The sequence below is a fragment of the Xiphophorus couchianus genome, chromosome 20, assembly GCF_001444195.1.
Source record: "Xiphophorus couchianus chromosome 20, X_couchianus-1.0, whole genome shotgun sequence".
NCBI lineage: Eukaryota > Metazoa > Chordata > Actinopteri > Cyprinodontiformes > Poeciliidae > Xiphophorus > Xiphophorus couchianus.
In genome coordinates, this window is record NC_040247.1 from 1404893 (window position 1) to 1422913 (window position 18021).

General features: G+C 41.0%; 1 protein-coding gene and 1 long non-coding RNA gene across 10 annotated transcripts in view; one reads left to right on the top strand and one right to left on the bottom strand.

Annotated features, from left to right (window-relative positions):
• Positions 1–18021, top strand: part of chd6 (chromodomain helicase DNA binding protein 6) — a 68233-nt gene that overhangs the window by 34881 nt on the left and 15331 nt on the right. For 7 of the 8 annotated variants that reach the window (XM_028003145.1, XM_028003150.1, XM_028003144.1 and 4 more), the window contains exons 12-31: positions 826–947; positions 1026–1269; positions 1906–2082; positions 2175–2318; positions 2406–2504; positions 3792–3948; positions 4018–4228; positions 4971–5166; positions 5842–6006; positions 7224–7403; positions 7490–7600; positions 11835–12037; positions 12137–12217; positions 13519–13637; positions 13720–13879; positions 14113–14202; positions 14314–14417; positions 15554–15683; positions 17043–17121; positions 17418–17508. In XM_028003145.1, the coding sequence (XP_027858946.1) occupies positions 826–947; positions 1026–1269; positions 1906–2082; positions 2175–2318; positions 2406–2504; positions 3792–3948; positions 4018–4228; positions 4971–5166; positions 5842–6006; positions 7224–7403; positions 7490–7600; positions 11835–12037; positions 12137–12217; positions 13519–13637; positions 13720–13879; positions 14113–14202; positions 14314–14417; positions 15554–15683; positions 17043–17121; positions 17418–17508 (2863 nt within the window). The remainder of the gene's footprint in view (positions 1–825; positions 948–1025; positions 1270–1905; positions 2083–2174; positions 2319–2405; positions 2505–3791; positions 3949–4017; positions 4229–4970; positions 5167–5841; positions 6007–7223; positions 7404–7489; positions 7601–11834; positions 12038–12136; positions 12218–13518; positions 13638–13719; positions 13880–14112; positions 14203–14313; positions 14418–15553; positions 15684–17042; positions 17122–17417; positions 17509–18021) is intronic. The other variant, XM_028003149.1, reaches the window with a different exon arrangement.
• Positions 7205–14696, bottom strand: LOC114135664 (uncharacterized). Of its 2 annotated transcripts, XR_003593634.1 has the most exons (5): positions 14661–14696; positions 14334–14543; positions 14144–14195; positions 13685–13846; positions 12053–12185 (listed from the first exon to the last, which is right to left on the bottom strand). It is a non-coding gene; the product is annotated as an uncharacterized LOC114135664 (long non-coding RNA). The 2 variants fall into 2 exon arrangements; XR_003593633.1 differs by lacking the exons at positions 12053–12185; positions 14661–14696 and adding an exon at positions 7205–7340 and having other exon boundaries at positions 14334–14467.

An 18021-nucleotide genomic window follows, 5' to 3' on the forward strand; every position in this document is an offset into this window, starting at 1 on the left:
ACCATCGTTTTACATCAACTGCAGATAATAACTGTAGGAACAAAATATAAGTGCAAAAATTAGTACAAAATATATCTATGGAGAAATAAGTCAAAATAAAGAGAGGAAATTGATGAATATAAAAAGATATAAATGAAAAATATTACAATACAGCATAATTATCAAAAGAATTAATAATACCTATAAGAAACATAAATAAAAACTTGTATGGAAAATAAAAACCATTTAATTAATAAATAGTGAATAATTAAAAACCTTCTTGTAATTAACCAACCCATATAATATGGCAAATAAATTAATAAAACTAATAAGTAAAAATAAACACAATAAAAACTTATTTTTAGCATAAAATATGATAAATAAATAAAAATAAAGAAATAAATAAGCAAATAAAAACTTAATCAGTCTATATAATATTGTAAATATAATAATAAAATAAATAAATAAAAACAATAATTAAAATGTCTCTTAACCAACCCACAGAATATGACAAATAGATAAAAATTAATTAAAAAATAAGTACAAAAAATAAACCCAAATGTCCTCTTAATCAGCCCATGCAATATAATAAATAAAAACTTTCCCTTAATCGGCCAAAAAACGTGATAAACAAATAAAATAGATAAATTAATTAATAAGTGAAAGGTAACTAAATGAATTAAAAGATGGTTAGAATAATAGGAAATGTTAATACAAATAAAAATACCAATATGTGATAAAATAACTGTTTCTTTACTTGTGTAAATGTGTAAAATTAAAGTTCTTTTAATGTTTTATTTTGTTTATTAATCTTGGAAACGTTATTTTACATTTTTCGTCTGGCAGGAACGCCCACCTCCAGATAAATGGCAGAAGCTGGATCGCTCCAGAGATTACCGGAACGGAAACCAGCTCAGAGAATACCAGTTGGAGGGAATGAACTGGTTGATGTTCAACTGGTACAACCGGTGAGTGCCCAGACCCACTGGGAAGCCATTTCGGGTTTCTGGCCTCTTCCCTCCCGCTCACCTTCTGCTCGTTTTCAGGAAAAACTGCATCCTGGCAGATGAAATGGGTTTGGGGAAGACGATCCAGTCGATCACGTTCCTGTACGAAATCTTCAACATGGGCATCCGCGGGCCGTTCCTCATCATCGCCCCGCTGTCCACCATCACCAACTGGGAGCGGGAGTTTCGCACGTGGACGCACATGAACGTCATCGTGTACCACGGCTCGCAGATCAGCCGCCAGATGATCCTGCAGTACGAGATGTTCTACAGAGACCAGCAGGTAGGAAACCAGGAGGTGAAAGGTCACCTGTGCCTCTGTGGCGTCCAGAAATTCATCCAGCTAAAACTAAAGCCATAAAATGTCACGGGACTTTTCAGTCAGGCAGAAGTTTGAGTCGCACGCAGACGGTTGAGGCTACCGCTAACTAGCTGCTAACTATTGGCTTATTAGCTTCAGTTAGGCTATGAGATTTTGTTGCTACATTAGTAGCCAGTTAGCTATGGTTTTTGCTCCATAGCCAGTTAGCTAGTTTAGCCAGTTTGATAAATTAGCCAAGTGGCTGAACTAGCAAACTGGCTGGTGAAGACGTTCAGCTTCACCATTTTCCTTAAAATGCCGTCATTTCATTTTTTAAAAGTTGACTTTAATACATTACAACCGGATGTCAATGCTGGCAGAAATGATGAAAAACATGACAGGACGTTTTTTAATGACGTTAACAAAATTCTTCATGTGTGATTTTAATTGCATTTCTTATTTAATGACAATTGTGTTTTTTCAACATTAGCGCAGGACCATCAAAGTTCTGTGCACATTTGTAATGGAATCGCTTCTGATGACAAAACATTTGACTTAAATTTCATTAATGTTGGTCTTTAAAAGTCCTAAATTTGAGCCGTGGCTCCTCTGCTGCAGGGCAACACGATCTCAGGCGGGCTGAAGTTCCACGGCCTGATCACCACCTTCGAGATGATCATGGCCGACTGCCCGGAGCTGAAGAAGCTGCAGTGGCGCTGCGTTGTGATCGACGAGGCCCACCGCCTCAAGAACAGGAACTGCAAGCTGCTGGAGGGATTGAAGCTCATGAACCTGGTCAGCGTCCGCACGCACACGCTCAGTAGCGTCTCCAGCTGCTCCGGCAGTGATGCGAGTTGTGAAACATGTTGTGGTTCGTTTCCTGACAGGAACACAAGGTGCTTCTGACTGGAACGCCGCTGCAGAACTCGGTGGAGGAGCTGTTCAGTCTGCTGAACTTCCTGGAGCCGCAGCAGTTTCCCTCAGAGAGCTCCTTCCTGGAGGAGTTCGGAGACCTGAAGACGGACGAGCAGGTGGGTCCGCACGGTTCCGGGTCGGCACCGAGGACGCCAGGACGACGTTGACGTTTGTGGTTTTATCTCCTTTCTGCTCCTCGACAGGTGAAGAAGCTTCAGTCCATTTTAAAACCAATGATGCTGAGGAGACTGAAGGACGATGTGGAGAAAAATCTGGCGCCTAAAGAGGAAACCATCATCGAGGTTCAGATCTGTCTGCATCCAGAAAAACAAACTGAAATATTAGCACAAACGTAGCATCTAGTGTAGTCTTCAATTCATGTATCTAACATTAAGACTGTAAAATGTCTTAAATAACTTAAAAAAATGTAATTGTGCTGTAAATTTTGTCATGGAGGACTATTTCATCACTTTTTTTCTGTCGTGCGTCTTCATTACGTTCTATGACTCAAAGCGGTTGAGGCTAACGCTAAGTAGCTGCTAATTCACCCCTCTTAGCTACGTAGCACTTTTGCAAGATAGAAAGTAAATTTCTGCCAAAGTTCTAAGACATTTTGAGATTGAGCTCAGAAATTTTCAAGACAGAAACAAAAACTTTTCTGAGTTTGAAAAGTTGTAAATTTGTGAGAGAAAGCTCAGAAATTTTCAGAATAATTTTTTAGGAAAAAAAAAACAATTTCTGAGATCAAAAAAGTTGAAAATGTTAAATTTTTGGAACGTTTCTCAGATTCAAGTCAAAAATGTCCAGCTTGTGTGCATGCCGTGATGGCGTAGGGGATAGCGCGACCCACGTTTGGAGGCCTTAAGTCCTCGTCGCGGGTTCGACTCCCGGACCCAACGATGTTTGCCGCAGGTCTTCCCTCCTTTCTTCCTCCTTTCCTGTCGGCCTACTTTCATATAAGGGGCACTAGAGACACAAAAAACCCCTGGAGGGTAAAAAAAAAATCCAACTTGTGAATCTCCAAAATTTCCATGTTTTTTTCCTAGATCATTTCTTAGATTAATCTAAGAAAAAAACGAGGAAAATTTTGAGGTAGAAAAGTTGAAAATTGTAAGAAAAAATGAGGAAATTTTGACATTTATCTCAGAAAATTTCTAGGAAACGCAGGAAAATCTCAGAGATTCAAAAGTCTAAAATGTTCAACTTGTGAAACTCAGAAATTTTCAAGTCTCTTCAAAGTGTTTTCTCACAAATTTACAACTTTTGGAGCTCAGAAATGTTGCTGCTTTTTATACAAATTATTTGACTCTTCAAACTCAGAAATGTTAAAGTTTTTTTTTCCCAAGATAATTTCTGAGTTTAATCTTAGAAAAAACAAAGAAATATCAGAGTTTGAAAAGTTGAAACAAAACATTTGGAGTAAAATCTCAGAAAAACAAAGACATTTCTGAGTATCAAAAGCCTAAAACTTTATTATGGCTCCACATCCTGATGGGTACATTTTTGTTGCAGTTGTGGGGTTTCTATTGAGGACGGTTTAAGTCTTCTCCTTATTTTGGTCGTTTTCAGAGCTTTTTTTGTGTGTCCAGGTGGAGCTGACGAACATCCAGAAGAAATACTACCGGGCCATCCTGGAGAAGAACTTCTCCTTCCTGTCTAAAGGAGCAAACCAACACAATATGCCGAACCTCATTAACACCATGATGGAGCTCCGAAAGTGCTGCAACCACCCGTACCTGATCACAGGTAGCGCCTCGTTTATGGAGCAAGTTTAGTTCAGATCCACAACGTTTTTATTCAAACCGATTCCTTCAGGCGCGGAGGAGAAGATTCTGGAAAGCTTCAGGAAGAGCCACAGCCCGGAGGCGCCCGACTTCCAGCTGCAGGCGATGATCCAGGCGGCCGGGAAGCTGGTTCTGATCGACAAGCTGCTGCCCAAGCTGCTGTCGGGGGGCCACAAGGTGCTGATCTTCTCCCAGATGGTCCGCTGCCTGGACATCCTGGAGGACTACCTCATCCAGAGGCGGTGAGCCGGATCATCACAGGCAGACTCTGAATAACAGGCCTGTCCAACTGAATCGATAAATCACATGATAAATAATTAAACTCAATAGTTTCCATGTCATGATTTATTATTTTTCTCCCTTTCTACTAAAAACCGGTTGATAAGACTTCAGTCTGGTGCTTTGGTCTCAACTAGGGCTTTTATTTTGAAGGACAATTTGCTTACAGACACTTCATAATTCACTTTATTTGTTGTTTTGTTTATTTTGGATATTTAAAGTGTCTTCCAGTGTTAAATGTTCACTAGAATTCAAACTTTATTAATATCAGGCCATAACAATTAAATGTCCTAATGAAAAAAATAGAGCTAAATATATGTGGGGAAAAAAATAAGTTTTTTAATTTAGTGTTTAGTTTTAATTTATTTATTGTGTATATAAATACATAAATTAAAAATGGAGTAATAAAGTAATGAAATATGTAAAGTAGCTTAACAAAATAAAATAATAAACAGTAAAATAATATAAATCTTGAAATAAATAAAATTGAGACAAAATAAGTTCTCACAATTTTTATTTTTAGAAACTGTATTTTATGGGGGCATTTATTTACTTGATTTGAGTATTTATTGATTATTGACATTTTATTTTTAATTTTAAAAATGTAATTTAATAATTAAGCTACGATAACTTTCAGTGTAGAAAACCACAGGTAGTAACAGCCACAGTTTGTGTAAATCTGCTCGTTGCTTCTGGTTCGTTCAGCTACACGTACGAACGCATCGACGGCCGAGTGCGAGGGAACCTGCGGCAGGCGGCCATTGACCGGTTCTGCAAGCCCGACTCGGACCGCTTCGTGTTCCTGCTCTGCACCCGGGCCGGAGGCCTGGGGATCAACCTGACGGCCGCCGACACCTGCATCATCTTCGACTCGGACTGGAACCCGCAGAACGACCTGCAGGTGGGTCAGTGAGCCGGCTTGGACTGGACCAGGCCAGACTGGACTAGACCGGCTTGGACTGGACCGGATCAGACTGGACCGGACCGGCTGAATCTGGGCAGTCAGAAGCCATGAGAGAGAAGTTCTGATGTCAACTGCTGCTTTAGTTGCTACTTGTTTTATTTAAGACATGTTTATGTGGCTTATGGAAGACTATTAGTGCCACTGAAAAAAGTCAGAATTTGGACAAATGTCGGAATCTTGAAATTAGTTTAAAAAAAATTAGATAATTGTCTGAATTTTGAGGGGGAAAAAAGTCAGAATTCTGAGAAAAAGTCAGAATTTTGAGAAAACTTAGAATTTTAAAATTAGTTGAAATTCTGAGAAAAAGTCAGAATTCTGAAGAAAAAAGTTAGTATTTTGAGAAAATTTTGAGAAACAATCTAGAATACTGAAAAAGTCAGTATTTGGAAAGAGAATAATATGAATTATGACAATAAAGTGTGAATTTTGAGAAAATAGTCAGAATTTTGAGTTTAGTCAACATTTTGAGAAAAAAATCTGAATTTCATAAATCCCAGTAGGCTGGAATTTATTTTTGGTCCATTGGTCAATTCAATTAAACCACATTCTTTTTACATTTCTGCAAAACCAATGTTGATTTGTCTGGGTTTTTTATGTTTTGTTTTCTTTCAGGCTCAGGCTCGGTGCCATCGGATCGGACAGAGCAAAGCCGTGAAAGTCTACAGACTGATCACCAGAAACTCGTATGAGAGGGAAATGTTCGACAAGGCCAGCCTGAAGCTGGGTTTGGACAAAGCCGTTCTTCAGGACATCAACCGCAAAGGAAGCCTCAACGGGGTGAGAGTCTGAATTAACAAAAGAAGTGGAAGAAAAGCTCAGGGTTCGACGGGTTTGGAAAGTGCTTGTTTTCTGTTAAATTGCTTGACATTCAAACTACACCGTTTTGTAATAAAGTGCAATTTAATATTTGTTTGAAAACCTAAATTTGGAAAAAAAATATTTACAGCTGAAACCAGATAATTCTATACAACTAAGAAAAATAATTTTTTCCTCACTAGCTACTTTTCCATTAACCGTAAAATCACTTAAATTAGAATTATGATAAGAAATGTGTTTAATGGAAACACAATATAAAAAAAAAATCTTGTTTCTCCATACAATAGTTTTGCACTGGGATAAATTTGTTGTCATATTGAAACTAGTGTGTTTCACAAAACACTTTTTTCCTCATCACACAGTTCATGTGATCATCGACCAGCTGCTACTGCTGACGGCGCTTTTTTACAACTTTTTTGTATGTTGTGTTTTAGTATGTGATTTATAGCAGTAAAACTAGCTGACCAAATGTTCTGGAGTTCCACTTGGGTTGCTAGGTAACGGGGCTTGGCTTGGCTGGCGTTGCTGGGTAACGGCCCAATGGCCATAGAATGGGCTGTTTCTAGAAGCAGGTGAAACCCAAATGTACAAAACCATGTAAAAAGTTAGTTTTACATAAAAGGCTCCCTTTGAATCAGACAAAATGTTTCTTGTTTTAGGTTATTTATAATTACCAACAATTATTTTTATTTTCTGAGTGAAGGAAAAGCCCAGTTTTTTAGAATGTTTTTCGTAACGTCCTCTTCATTCCATATTCCAGCATTTCATTTGAGCAACGAGGTTATTTTAACATGATTTGCTTGGATTGTTTCTATGTGATGAATATTTATTATTCTTAATGGCTCAGTGACTTTTTGATCTGAGTAATTGAAATAAAGGTTGACTTGTATTTCATACATTAAACAACAATATTTAAATTGAGGATTTTTAAAATTAAACGAGGGTTTTTTTCTCAGGTGTGTAGGATATAAGAAAGACATTTCAAAGCGTAAAACTTAGTTATATTTTAGTTCAACTTGTCCTTGCTGTTGAATATAAAATACTGTCTCAGTACATTATTTATACTAGTAATAAATGGCATCGTATAATATTGAATTGAGACCGTGTTTTAGTTTATTTGATTTATTTTTGTCTCCAAAGTGTGGTGCTGAATTTCAGTGTTTTGTTTGGTGCTGCAGGTGCAGCAGCTTTCTAAGCTGGAAGTGGAGGATTTGTTGAAGAAGGGAGCGTACGGCGCGCTGATGGACGAAGAAGACGAAGGCTCCAAGTTCTGCGAGGAAGACATCGATCAGATCCTGCAGAGGCGAACGCAGACCATCACCATCCAGTCTGAAGGGAAAGGCTCCACGTTTGCAAAGGTCTGACACTTCAAATGTTTCTGCTAAAATTATTAATTCTGCTTATAAAACTGTTTTAAGATTTTTTTTCGTTTCTTCTTCTTCAGGCCAGCTTTGTGTCGTCCGGCAACAGAACGGACATTTCTTTAGACGATCCAAACTTCTGGCAGAAATGGGCAAAAATCGCTGAGGTGGAAATCGACTCCAGATCAGAGAAGGTATGATATCTCTAAAATGTTTATATCCTGTGTAATGCAAAACAAATTCAGGCAAGTGTCAAAAAAATCCAAATAATTTTATGTTTGATCCTCATTTTCTCTGAAATGCTATCAGCTGCTGCAACACTTAAAACTTCTGATAGACTCTGCCAAGTGTTAGCTTTGTTTTGCTACCAGCATTATTGAAATAGATTTGGTACTTACTGAAAAAAATGTAATTATTTAAAACACATAATTCAGAAAACCCAGTGGGGCTAAAGTATAATTTAGGAGAGATTAAAGTCACCAGCATTTTAAAACGTCCTGCATCTTCACCTGGATGGAAATATTGGGAATTCAAGGCCCAAGACCGGCTGGATTTCTGCAGTTTGGAAAATTTGAACTGTTTTCCAGCTTTGGAGAAGTTTAGAGAACAGAAGAAAGAGAAAAAAGGTTTTAGTTTTCAGGATTGTATTCACCGTCTGTCTGACTATATGAGAAATATTTGAATCTACTAAGGAGTTTCAGTGAGATCCATCCATCCGTACGTCCAACAACCCATCCATCCATTAATACATACGTATGTCCGTCCATCAAACAGTAAATTTGTCCTTTTCTTACATCTAACCATTCATACATCCAACAGTACTTCCATCCTTTAGTTCAGCCATTCCTACATTTTTACATCTAACTCTCCTTAAAGGTGATTTTCAAGATGGCGGCGCATGCAGTTGCAGCGGCCCATTGCTCTCTCGGTCGGTGCTATGCTATGATTGGCTGCTTGTGAACGTGTTGATTTGTGTTCCGTCACGTCGGACAAACAAAATATACAGTCGGGACGATCTCCTGACGATCGGTGCCCGCTACGAACTAGATGTTACAGCTGATTTTCAACGCTTGTTCAATATTCCGGGGGACATAGCGAGGAGCCCCGGCGCGCCGTGGATTACCATCCCAGCAGGGAGGAAGCAGCGGCGGCGGCGTAGAGAGAGAAGGCAGCAGCGGGGCTGCAGGGCCGGCCTGCTAGCTAGGCTACGGAGGCAACCACACAAACCACCAGCCTGTTTCTCTCCAACGCCAGATCCCTTGCAAACAAGATGGATGAACTGAGACTACAGGCTGCATCTCACAGCGCAGTGAAGGACAGCCGTATTCTTCTGATCACGGAAACCTGGCTGCATCCAGACGTAGCGGACTCTGCCATCGAGCTAGCAGGCTACACAGTACAGCGCCACGACAGAACGAAGGACTCCGGTAAGAGCAGAGGAGGAGGCTCTGTGTACCTGAACAACACCTGGTTACTAACACAGCGACTGTCATCAGCCATTGCTCCCCAGACCTGGAGTATGTGACTGTTAGATGCAGACCAATATACCTCCCCAGAGAGTTCACTGTAGTCATGGTAACCGCTGTTTACATCCCACCGGATGCTAATGCTAAAACAGCTATTGGACTTTTGCATGGCAGCATTAGCCATCTGCAGAGCATCTATCCAGATGCTGTGCACATCATAGCGGGGAACTTCAGCCATGCAGACTTGAAGACGGCGCTCCCCAAATTCCACCAGCATGTAAAGTGTGCTACAAGAGAGGCTAACACTCTGGACAAAGTCTACTCCAACATCAAGCTAGGCTACAGGGCTAGACCACTTCCTCACCTGGGTCAGTCGGATCACCTGTCCCTGCATTTAATTCCTGGTTATGCCCCCCTCAGGAAAACTGCTCCAACCATCACCAAAACCATCAAATCCTGGCCCCAGGATGTGACACAGCAGCTGCAGGACTGTTTCGACAGGACAAACTGGGATGTTTTTGAACATCAGGACCTGGAGGTTTTTACAGACAGTGTACTGTGCTATATCAAGAACTGTATTGACACTGTAGCGGTGGATAAACGCATCCGGGTATTCCCAAACCAGAAGCCCTGGATGACTCAGGAGGTCCAGCGACTGCTAAAGACCAGGAATACCGTGTTAAGGGTTGGGGACAGGACCGTCTACAGTACAGCCCGAGCTAACTTGAAGAGCGGCATCAGAATGGCTAAGTCCGACTACAGGAGGAGGATAGAGGGCTACCTTGACAGCAACAACAGCAGGCAGGTGTGGCAGGGAATCCAGCATCTCACCAACTACAGGACCAACCTCGCAGCTGCGGAAGGCGACGCCACGCTGACAGAGGAGCTGAACCTCTTCTTTGCCCGCTTTGAGGTGAAGCCAACAGAGGCAGCCACACTACACCAAGCGACCCACAACACCACACTCCTCGTTGTAGAGGAGCACAAGGTGAGGCGCACAGTGCGGGCTGTCAACCCAAGGAAGGCTGCTGGACCTGTTGGTGTCCCTGGACGTGTCCTGAAAGACTGCGCCGATCAGCTGGCTGGAGTCTTCACCAGGATCTTCAACCAGTCCCTAGCCCTGTCTACAGTCCCATCCTGCCTGAAATCTTCCACCATAGTCCCCATACCCAAGAAACCTCACATCTCCTGCCTCAACGACTACCGGCCAGTGGCACTAACCCCTGTGGTGATGAAGTGTTTTGAAAAACTGGTCCGGGGTCACATCACAGCACTTCTCCCTCCTGGCTTTGACCACCACCAGTTCGCCTACAGAGCCAACAGATCCACAGAGGACGCTGTGATCATGGCCCTCCATGCTGCTCTGTCACATCTGGAGCAGCAGGGGAGCTATGTGCAGATGCTCTTTGTAGACTACAGCTCTGCTTTTAATACCATCCTCCCTCACAGACTGGTGGACAAACTGGGGGACCTGGGCCTCCCTCACTCCACCTGCATGTGGATCCTGAGCTTCCTGACCAACCGACAGCAGAGAGTTAGGGTGGGAAAACATACATCCACTGCCCTCAGCCTTAGTACTGGCTCTCCACAGGGCTGTGTGCTGAGCCCCCTGCTCTATTGTCTGTACACATACGACTGCACCTCTGCCCACCACAGCAACACCATCATCAAGTTTGCTGCTGACACCACAGTGGTGGGGCTCATCTCAGGAGGCGACGAGTCCGCCTTCAGGGGGGAGGTGGAGCGGCTGTTGGTGTGGTGCAGGGAGAACAATCTGCTCCTCAAAACTCAAAGACTACAGAACTCATAATAGATTACAGGAGGAATAAAACGGACATTACACCACTAACCATTGGGGGAAAATGCGTGGAGAGGGTAGCTGATTTCCGTTTCCTGGGGGTCCACATTGAGCAGGGCCTCACATGGAACATGAACACCTTGGAGCTGATAAAAAAGGCCCAGCAAAGACTGAACTTCCTGAGGGTTCTCAGGAGGAACAGCATCAAGGAGAAGCTGCTGGTGTCCTTCTACAAGTGCTCCATAGAGAGCATACTGACCTACTGTATCTGCGTCTGGTATAACAGCAGCACTACGGCTCAAAGGAAAGCTCTCCAAAGGGTTGTGAATACAGCCCAAAAAATCATTGGCTGCCCTCTCCCCTCACTGGAGGACCTGCACAGCGACCGCTGTCTAAGAAAAGCACAACACATCACAAAGGACACTTCTCACCCCGGACCTTCTCTGTTCACACTGCTGCCTTCAGGCAGAAGATACAGAGCAACCAGAACCAGAACCAACCGTCTCAGAGACAGTTTCTACCCGATAGCAATAACAAAACTAAATGCAATCAAAAACATCCATTAATCATCATGAATGATGGATGTGAGAATGTGGCTGTTCTGATTTAGTGTTTTTTTTTTTTTGCCAGTTTGTTGATTCTTGCGTTGTGTGTGAATTGTGAGACAGTTATTTTTTGTTTTTGGGCATATGCACCGACTGATGGCACCCTTTGAATTTCGTTGTCCTTCTGACAATGACAATAAAGATTTATCTTATCTATCTCATCTTATTTATTATGCTTTCTTGAAAAAGAAGGTTTTTGAATTGACTCATTTTCCAGAAATCAGAAACGTTAACTTGTTGCCAAGAAAACATCAGTTTTTCTTTTTTCCTTTAAATGTTCAGCTGTTTTTTAGAAACAGTTGAAACGTAAATGTAAGAACCAAAATATAAAAAATATGAATTTTACTTAATAGTCTCTGTTTTTCCGACACTGTAGGGAGATCTGCCATGAATTTATGATGAACAACTTTTGTATTTATGCTTTAAAATTGAATCAATAAAAAACAACCATATCCTCTGGAAGTTTTAGTGCGACAAAGTCTGGACTTTTGAGATGCAAGTCTTGTTCCCAACCCAGATTTCTCCTCTTTTATTCCTCCGGTTCTCTCTGGCCGTCCAGGAGTCCCTGGTGATTGACACGCCGCGCGTCAGGAAACAAACCCGCCACTACAACTCTTTCGAGGACGACGAGTTGATGGAGTTTTCCGAGCTGGACAGCGACTCGGAGGAGCGGCCGTGTCGGACCCGTCGCCTTGGCGAACGCGCCCGGCGGTACCTCCGCGCCGAATGCTTCAGGGTCGAGAAGAATCTCCTGATCTTCGGGTACGACGTCCAAATTCTCCCAATGTTTCCTGCTGACGCTTCAGAGCGTGTGAGATCTGCAGCGGCGTGTTTGTTGTTTATCTGAATCTTGGTTTCCAGTTGGGGTCGGTGGAAGGACATCCTGAACCACGGTCGCTTTAAATGGCACCTGGCGGAGCGAGACATGGAGGTGATCTGTCGGTAAGAAAAACTCTTGGGATCCTTCAAAGTGCTTGAATTTCAATGAGTTTCAAGGTTTGGGAAGAGCTTGGGTTCTTAATAAAGTCCTTGGAAGTGTTTGATATTCAAACAGAACAATTTTGTACTAATGTGTAATCGAATTTTTGATTAAAAGCCTAAATTTAGAAAACATTATTTACAGTTGAAACCAAATATTTTCATACATCTAAGAAAAAGACAGATAATTTTTTCTCACTGTGAGTTAAATCAGAGTAAACGTCTCTTGATTTTGGTCAGTTAGAATTACCAAAATTATTAATATTTGATAAATGACAGAAGATTTGCCAGAACATCGACCAGATGTTACTCCTGAAGGCGACGGCAGGAAGTCGTTGTAGGATGGCGGCGCTTTTTTACAACCTTTTTGAATGTTGTGTTTTAGTGTGTGATTTGTAGCAGTAAAACCAGCCGCCCAAACTTTCTGGAGTTCAACTCGGGTTGCTAGGTAACGGACTACGTTTGGCTGGCGTTGCTAGGTAACGGGCTAAGCTTGGCTGGGGTTGCTAGGTAACGGGCTAAGCTTGGCTGGCGTTGCTAGGTAACGGGCTAAGCTTGGCTGGGGTTGCTAGGTAACGGGCTAAGCTTGGCTGGCATTGCTAGGTAACGGGCTAAGCTTGGTTGGCATTGCTAGGTAACGGGCTAAGCTTGGCTGGCGTTGCTAGGTAACGCACAAGCCCATAGAATGTGACTTGGACTGGTTTTACAAGCAGTTGAAACCCAAATGGAAGAAAGAAAAAAAAAACCACGTAAAATGTGAGTTTTGCATTTAAGGTCTGATTTAATCTGACTAAACTTTTCTTGTTTTAGGTCAGTTAGAATCAACAGTAGTTATTTTTATTTGCTAAATGAAAGAAAATCTCAGTTTTTTGGAAATGTTTTGCAACTTTCTTGATATATTGTGATATATTTAATTTGAGCAGGAAAGCAATTTCCCTTAACACAATTTGTAATGAATATTTATTATTACTAGTAGCTTAATGATCATTTTATATTCTGTACTTTAAACATAGTTGTTGAAACTGAGGGATGTTTTTTGTTTTGTTTATATTTTAGTTTAACTTGTCCCTGTTGTTGAATGTAGAAAACTGTCACAAAAAATAATTGCGTTAATAAGTAATAACAAATATGTTTCTTTTTGGTTCATTTGCATTGTTTTTATCTCCACAGTCTAGAAACGTCTGAAAACTTACCTTGATAATGCTTGAACTTTCCTTGTTTTAAGTGAAAGCATTCAGACATAATTTGACTGTTTTATCCTTTAGGGCTCTGCTGGTTTACTGCCTGAAACACTACAAAGGTGACGACAAGATCAAGAGCTTCATCTGGGATCTGATCTCTCCTTCTAAAGACGGACAGGACCAGGCGCTGCTCAACCATTCGGGTTAGATTTCCTCCGCCCACATGCAACGCGCTCTGCTTTATTTTTACCAGTTCAGGTTAATGCGTCTCGTTTGGGTGCGCAGGTCTGTCTGCTCCGGTTCCTCGGGGCAGGAAGGGGAAGAAGCTGAAGAATCAGCTGAACGTTCCCGACGTTAAAAACATTGACTGGCTGGTCCACTGTAACCCTGAGGTGGTGCTGCAGGACGAGAGCTACAAGAAACACCTCAAACAGCACTGCAACAAGTCAGTATAGGAGCTCAGATTGAGTAACGCTAGAAGGTTTTTCTCTATCTTAGATAGTTTTAAAGAAACCACGTAGAACATAAGATGGAAGAGCTGCAACCTTTTCTCAGTCCAGCTAAATAAAACTCATTTTGAGCAGCTGGTGTCCTCCTCTCAGTGCACTTCACATGATAAATTAGCTTTAGCTTCAGTTTTCATTTCCAACCTTTGCCACTTTTACTTTGATGCCACAGGGTGCTGCTGAGGGTGAGGATGCTTTACTACCTGAAGGTGGAGGTTCTGGGTGAGGCTGCCAATCAATCTCAGGAGGGGGTACCTGCCAGGTACGTAGCAAACATGGCGGATGTAGAATGAAATCAAGACAAAAGGACTCTGTTAGTCAATAAATGGTCCAGATCCAGACGGTAACAGCTTGATTATTTGTGCATCGACAGTAAGCTGGAGGTGTCGCTACCTGACATCGACTACATTGAGATTCCAGTGACTTGGTGGGACGCAGACGCTGACAAGTCTCTCCTCATAGGAGTCCACAAACACGGTGAGACTCGGAAAGTTGCTGTCATTTCATCACAGTAACACTGAGATTACTGCTGAGGTTTGAAATTCACTCAACTTCTACGTCACAGAGGCTGCTTCAAATCCTTGAAAGAGTTTGATGTTCAACCTGTAATAAAGTGCAATCTAACGTTTGATTTAAAGCCTAAAATTGGAAAACATTATTTAGAGTTGAAACCAGATGTTTCATACCCCTAATAAAAAACTGTAAACATTTTTTCCTCACGGTATGAAGTCAAATCAGACTAAACTTCTCTTGTTTTAGGTCGGTTAGAATTAAGCGGGGCTGGGGTTGCTAGGTAACGGGCCTGGCCTGGCGGGGGTTGCTAGGTAACGGGGCTGGCCTGGCTGGGGTTGCTAGGTAACAGCACAATGCCCATAGAATGTGACGTAACAATTGGGAGGTTTTTGAAACGGCTCAGTCTCCAGATACCAAACGGACATTAACCCATTGCCAAAAAAACGCCTGGATTTTTCAGGAGCGCTTTTTCTATTTTTAGAAGCAGTTGAGACTCAAATGGAAGTAAAAAAAAAAGTGCAAATATGAGTTTTGCATAATAAACTCCCCTTGTATCAGACTAAACTTTTCTTGTTTTAAGTCGGTTAGAATCAGCAGTTATTTCTATAAGCTAAATGACAGAAAACTTGGCAAGAACATTTTTAGAGACTCTTTTGTTTTGTAACTTTCTTTGTGGTTATTTTACCTCAGCATGATTTATTTTGATTTTTTCTATGTAATGTAATGCTGACTATTCCTAAAAGCTCAGTGATTTATTGATCGTCTTATATTTTAAGGAGCAGTATTGAAATTTGGAGATATTTTAAAGAAATTATTTTTTTGTTTTCTGACCAGTTTAATTTACTTTGTCCATTCTGTAACATTTAGAATAATGTCACGGATAAATGATTAATAACTGTAATAAATATTATGTAGTAATGAACTGAAGCTGTATTTTTTTGTGTGATGCTGGAAATGTTTGAAAACTTCCCTTAAAAATGCTCGATTTGCTCATTTTGTAGTTTTTTGGTCTTTTTTGCTTTAATTTAATGAAACGTGAGCAGCATTTTGCTTCCTGCTGTGTGTTTTAACTCTGTTTTTCTGTTCCTGTCCGCTAACAGGATACGAGCGTTACAACGCCATGCGGGCCGATCCCGACCTCTGCTTCCTGGAAAGAGTTGGGATGCCGGACGTCACAGCTCTGTCTGCAGAGCAGGGAGGATCGGAGGCGGCTGCCGAACTGACGGACAGGTGAAAGTTAGGATTAATTCACACACAAAAAAACAGAAGTTTAATTTGCATTTACAGACATCAGACTTCTCATGTAGACAGGAAAAAGTTGAATAAAGCATTGGAGAAAGGTAAACTAAATTAAGTTTTGTTGACTTGCAGCAGTAGGAGGTAAAGAACTGCTACTAGATGATTCCCTTCTGGACAGAAATTAACTTTTATATCCATTTTTCCCTGTTTATAAATTACAAGTGGAACTTTTGATGCTTTGCTTAATGAATTTTACTCCACAAAGCAGATCACCTGCCAGATTTTACCTCTCTTCTTTTTTTATTATCCTTACACTGCAAAAACGCAAAAAAAATCTTATCAAGTAATTTTGATCTAGTTCCTAGTGTGAATATCTCTGTACATTTGAAATAAGACCAAACTAGCTCGAAAGTAACTTTTCAGCAAGTTATAGGAACTTGTTAGAGTAAATAATATGAAAAAGAACTAGTTCCACGCTGTACTTTTACTTGAAGTGTCACTTTTGTCAATGTTCTGGATTCTTTTCCCACTGTGAGCCACTGAATAAAAACACTGAATAAAAAACATTCAGTTCCTTGTTTTGTTAAAGATTTATAAGAAAAGAAACTGATTTGGAAAAAGTTTCTTTTGCCTGACTTTGTTACATGCGTTATATATATGAATTATTGTCATTTTGGCCTTTAAAATACCAACATTTCCATTTAACTTTATATTTTGGTTCATCTGATGATCATCTGACGGCAATTTTTAAATATTAATGATTGTTCTAGTCAGTTACTCAGTACTTAAGTCTCCTTTTTTTTTTTTTCTCCGAAGAGTTTTTGCGGCGCTAGCGGCTCGTATTTTTTTTGACAGTAGGCAGACAGGAAGGAGGGTGAGGGGAAGACATGCGGCAAAGGTCGTTGGGACCGGGAGTCGAACCCGCAACGTCCGCGTCGAGGACTAAGGCCTCCAAACGTGGGGCGTGCTAACCCGCTACGCCACCACAGCACGCCCCTTAAGTCGCCTTTTTACCAGATACTTTTTATCTTTACTTGAGCAAAACGTGGCGTTCAAATCCTTCAAGTCAAGGTCAGATTTGTTTCCGTCTGAAATAAACTCCTGGTTCTTAATGACTCTGATTTGAATCTTTTTACTTTCCTCATAGATTCTCTCAGTTTCAGGTTTAGTTTCTTGCTGAAGACATTTGTTGCAGCGTTTTTCTCTCTCTCCTGAGATCACAGCAGCGTTTTGATGACGAACGTCCTCTGAACAGCCGCTCTGATGATAGATCTTTGTTGCTCTTTAGCGCCGTCATCATTTGTTAACTTATTTCCCCCTTCAATGTCTTTTTTTTTTTTACCCTGTCAGCAGCTGTAAACAGGGGGAGGCGAAGGAGAAGCCGGAAAGCAAAGCGAACGGAGAGGAGGATCAAGACGACAACAGACAGGTAGAGCTCAGGGTTTTTGCTTTTTTTGTTGCACATTTGGTAGAAATCTGCCTTGTGGGTGCTGTAAAAGTAACAGATTTACAGATGGAACTCATTAAAATGGATTGTTCTGTTTAGGAAAATCTAATTCACAATTTTTTATTGCTTATTTATGGATGCTGAGAGAGCTTGGGGCGCTGCAGTTTTAAGAAAACACACACAACCTGTTAAAATACAGGAAAACACCAGAAACTGGAATCCAAACAGCATCTCTGCGACCTAAAGAGCTGATTTAAAACTGCTTTTTTGCCTGGCAGGAAACCTGTTCCAGCATCGTCACATCAGAGATACCCGACAGCACGGCTCAGGCCGAGGCGGCGGACCAGCAGCAGCAGAAAGACGTTCCAGGTGAAAAACGCTTCCTGTTAGCCAGTAAACCAGAGGATATTTTCACTTAGGCCTCTCACAATTAGCAATAAATCAATTTACCGCATCATAAATGAAAACACCTCAATAATTTCCATTTGCATGATGTATCGTTTCTCTTTTTCTACCAAAGTCTGGATGATAAACATCTTCAGTCTGGTGTTTTGGTCTCAACTATCCCCTTTTCTGAAGAACAATTTTGTTTAGAGAAACTTCATAATTCATTTTATTTCTTGTTTTGTTTATTTATTTAGGATATTTAAAATGTCTTCCAGTTCATTAGTTAAATGTTCATTAGAATTTAAAGTTTATTGATCTTTGAGAATCTGTTCTTGAATTATTAGGCCATTACCGTTAATAATTGCTTACCGCAATAGTTTCTGGGACAATTTATTGTTCAGCAACATTTGTGACAGGCCTATCTCCACTCCTGACTAAAACCTTTAAGACCAGTTGAAAAATGGCAGCAATTCATATTTTGACCTGTTGGAGCTT